Genomic DNA, 4,154 nt, shown 5'->3' with positions numbered 1-4,154 from the left:
GGGGGGGGGGGGGGGTCGTTGGGTTGGGGTAGCAGATACTTCGTCAGGATCGTCCGCCGATGGCTTGACTCAAAGGGGCATTCGTTAGAAGAGAATTCCGGTCCATCGACTCCATTCAATTATCTGATCCCCAACGAATCGCAATTAAGCGTCTTACTTTGGGTCCAATTTATCCTCGCGATAAAAGATCCGCCTAGAGAGTCGGACCTAGAGAAGCTAGCGGCTGCCGATATATCCTGCAGCAATAAGTCACCGGTCTTCGAAGCCAGGGATTATCGGGCGAATGGTAATAGTCGACGGGGGATGATTTCTCTCCCACCAGGAGGTTCTGACGTCTAACATCGGTGCCAACCACGCCCCGATCCCCTTTTATCTCGATTCTCACTAATCTACAACCTGGCAACCCGATCGTCTTATTCTCTCCCTTATGGCTCTTATCGTTTCTTTCCTTGTCGTTATCATTATCCGCGTTTCTTGTACCGATCGATCATTTCGCGACGAGTCTCGGGAGACCTTGAAGTTTTGGCTCGACTTACACGGCGAAGGATCCTGGGCTCGTATTACTCGTTAGCAGAACTAGAGAGGATTCACGTTACTTCGAGGGAGGCTCTTCCGGCCAAGATGACTGTAAGGCCGTAAGGCCAAGACTCACCAATGTAATCCCACGTAGACTGGGAGTCACGATGTTTCGACGTAACGTTCGAGAAACTGCAGTTGCGTCTTGCAGGTGCAGCTGCTGAGCTGGTGATAATCGCCCCTTATGCTTCTGATTGCAGATTCGCCTCATGGAGGATCCTCGCAGCTTCGCTGCTGGCCGTCGGAGTCGGTAAGTTCTCACCCATGCACCTGCTCCTGCATCCCCAATGATCATCCACTCTCATTTCACCCCTATCCGGCCCCCGCCCACCCCCCGGGAACCTCCAGCATCCTCCCGCTCATTCACTCTTCCGCCGGTGGTCTAATCTCGCTACTCTTTGTTCTCGGGGAACAAGAGACTCGGGAGAGTCGAGGTATTTTACATGAATTCTTAGTCCATCCTGAGCTTGCTGGCACCCGGAACAGGACCGTCCTTTATATTCCCCTCCGCTCCAGGACCAATCCGATTTCGCCCTGGCTTTTGGCTTCGCAATCTTCAGCAGGGCCATTTAAATATCTCGGTTGAAACGAGAACCGTCCCGGAATTCCTCAGCGGACCCAGTCTAACCTTCTATGGTACATACCGATCCACAGAAAGTATCAGGCAACGCGATACTACGCCACACCGTACTGGCGCAGTATACTACCGTAGCAGTCAAAGTCGCCGGTATCTGTCTTGCTCTCGCTGAATGTGTAATAGCGGGACCGAGAGAGAGGGTGGTTCTTCCGTTTCCCGTGATACGTTTTCGCTACGGGAAACCGGAAGTGCCTCGGGCGCTATCGTATCTCGGCGAAGACGTTTACAGCGTGAAGGGAAACATTCGTGAATTCAACCTCAGCCCATCTCCCAACCCCTACCCACAATGCTAAAATGGCTTCTCACCGTGTATACCAGCCACCCCCAGACCGGTCTCTTCCGACCTTTTGCTCGCTGCGATCCAAGTCGAAGGAAGAGGAGCGACCACCCGAAGACGGCTGGAACGACCGAGACGTGATTTCTACCTTGACTTTTCTTAGTCGACTCTTTTTTTCTTTTTTTTCTTTTTTTCTTTATCGTCCCCCCTCTCTCTCTCTCTCCTTAGCTGCTTGTCAAGTGTCTTTTTTTTCCTATAGCCAGCAGCCATGGCAGTTTCACTGCTGCAGCCCTTCTTTCTCTCTCTCTCTCTCTTTTTATTCGCCACTCCACTGCTACCTCACTTTGTCCTGCTTCGTTTAGAGGGACTTCGGTGCAAGCTGTACAAAAGTTCTCTCTCTCTCTTCCCAAGGAACAATCCATACGCAATAGAAAACCCGTCTCGTTTTTTCCCTTTCGCGCTCGTGGATACTTCTCTATCAGAAGTTGACTCAGGGACACGGTTAAATACGACTTCGCCCTCGACAGCCGGAGCAACGAGTTTCCGATAACGCGCCGGATCCCGGACTCAACCGAGCGTATTACTGCAATCGCATGCATTCTCATAGTTATACGATACTATGCATTTCTCCGATCTCTTCCACCTCCATTCTCTCTCGGCTTCCTCCACCCGCCCATTGTCTCCTTCATTCATACGTATTTAGCCCCACCGGCGCCTCTCTGTACCATTCCTCCTTCCGCTCACTCGAATAATTCCATTCTCTGCGTAATCGTTCGCTTATTGATCTCGAGAAAATATCGTTTCATTTATTTTACTTTGCCGTATTTTTCTTTTTCTCCATTTTCACCTCTCTGGAAAGATACGGACCGGGATGTTCGTCATTTACCATACTCCGCTGGCTATTGTATCACGGGGCGCGGAAGGTGCTCGTAGAGAATGAGTTTGAGATAAAGAAAAAAATTGACACAGTGTATACGGCGGCAGTCCTGCTTCTATTAAGATAAAGCCTGCCTGCCGGTTACCTCGTTGTTACAGAGATAACCGAAATTGTAGAATAACGAAAAACAATTTTTTTATTCCTGATTCGCTCGGCAGTCGGTTACGTGGAATCGGTATGTAGCCAAGGATATATAATTATAATAATGATAACAGTCGGTTGATAAAATGGGTAAAAATAATAAATTGTAGGAGAAAATATTCTGTTCCGTGCCGAAGGGGCAGGCGAGAGGCAATATCGACGGAGGGAAACGGAAGAGGCCTGGGAATGCGACAGCACCGGGAGACAGTAATGGTATATGAAGTAAGGTGCGATAAAGGGAAGGATAAAAAAATAGACGACGCGTCTGGCATTAGCCAGGGAGGTGCATTGAAAGGGGCCAATATTCCAAGCGGTTGCATCCTGCAGAGTTGAATTCAACGGGGAATTCAATTAGCGCCTGTCCCCGGAAACCTCAAGTAATTTGCACCCCCTCCCTGCGCCACCTCATCCCTTCGCCCCTCCACCCTTCGTCCTCCAGTCATTGGCTCCTCCTGCATACACGTAGCCCGACCTATACTTGGTACCGGTACCGGTGAACCGACGGTGACCGTCCTCCACATCCCGGAAGCCATGTTCGCAAACAGAGGAACGTGCTCATGGTGCCGCGACTCGTAACTGGGATCATGGAGTAAGTTTGTCAAAGTTTCCGAATGAGCCATGAGAGGAGGCCTTGAGGGGCGACGCTTGCCAAGGTACATGGAGCTGAGAATCAAGGAGTTTCGATTTCCATAGAGAACTCTCGGAAGGTTTCGACTCCCGCGACCACCGGTTTTACAGTCTGTAGGTTGGCTGCGCCCGGGGCGGGGAACTTGGAAAATTTAGGTAATCGTATCGCGAATAATTTTGACGAATGAACATAGGAATAACCGGATGAAGCTGTAGGTAGCCTCTGAGTAGATACACCAGTCAGGTAGTCTTTCGACTCCTTGGTTAAGCGAGTCACGATCGTTTTAGAATATATCCCGGGGGTAATCGAGCAAGTGCGAACCAGGGGTCGACTAGGGACTCGTTTATCGACTCGGTTCATGATCAACTTCCGGATTGATCGGAGCCGTCGATACGAAAGATCGGGATGATGGGAGCGACATGACGAAGGACATAGTACCTGGGTCCTTACAGGAAGGAGGCTCTTTCGGAGGGGAGCAACTGTCCGTCGAGTCCGTTCGAGTAGAGGCAGTCGAGTCTTACAGTAGAATTGAGAAACACAATGGGGCAGGGTCGCTAGTGCGTCTCGTTGGCCAGGAACAAGGAACACCTGGAACTGGGACGGAACTGTACCTGGGAACTGGGAAACTGGATTGGTAGCTGGCACAACGATATTTCAGAACACTGGAAAATGGTTGCCGTCGAGACGGAGGGGGATGCTGGATGAGCTTTTATAAATGCAAAATGAATTCGTGCGCGGTGAGCAGAGTCAATAGCCGTTTGTCATTACGCGTCGCGACGCTCGTTCTGCGTCGACCAACGGGATATTTGTCGCGACTCCTCGTCTCGTGTGAAAATTAAATGAAAATTCCACGAAGCTGTTTTTCAGGGCACCGCGATATCCTCTTTGGGAAAATTGAACACTGCGATGAGGTGGAGGAGGAGGAGGAGGGTGGGGGGGGGTGGGGGGGGGGAAGGGG

The 4,154-nt window shown here is 50.7% G+C and overlaps 1 protein-coding gene across 2 annotated transcripts in view; it reads left to right on the top strand.

Moving 5' to 3' along the window:
* Positions 1-4,154, top strand: part of LOC107264568 (cadherin-87A) — a 36,341-nt gene that overhangs the window by 16,718 nt on the left and 15,469 nt on the right. For both annotated transcript variants that reach the window (XM_025081818.1, XM_015732971.2), the window contains exon 2: positions 777-826. In XM_025081818.1, the coding sequence (XP_024937586.1) occupies positions 777-826 (50 nt within the window). The remainder of the gene's footprint in view (positions 1-776; positions 827-4,154) is intronic.

Source organism: Cephus cinctus, unplaced genomic scaffold (assembly GCF_000341935.2).
Source record: "Cephus cinctus unplaced genomic scaffold, Ccin1 Ccin1_scaffold0173, whole genome shotgun sequence".
Classification (NCBI taxonomy): domain Eukaryota; kingdom Metazoa; phylum Arthropoda; class Insecta; order Hymenoptera; family Cephidae; genus Cephus; species Cephus cinctus.
The sequence above is the reverse complement of the archived record's forward strand: the minus strand, read 5'-3'. Positions and strand labels throughout refer to the sequence as shown.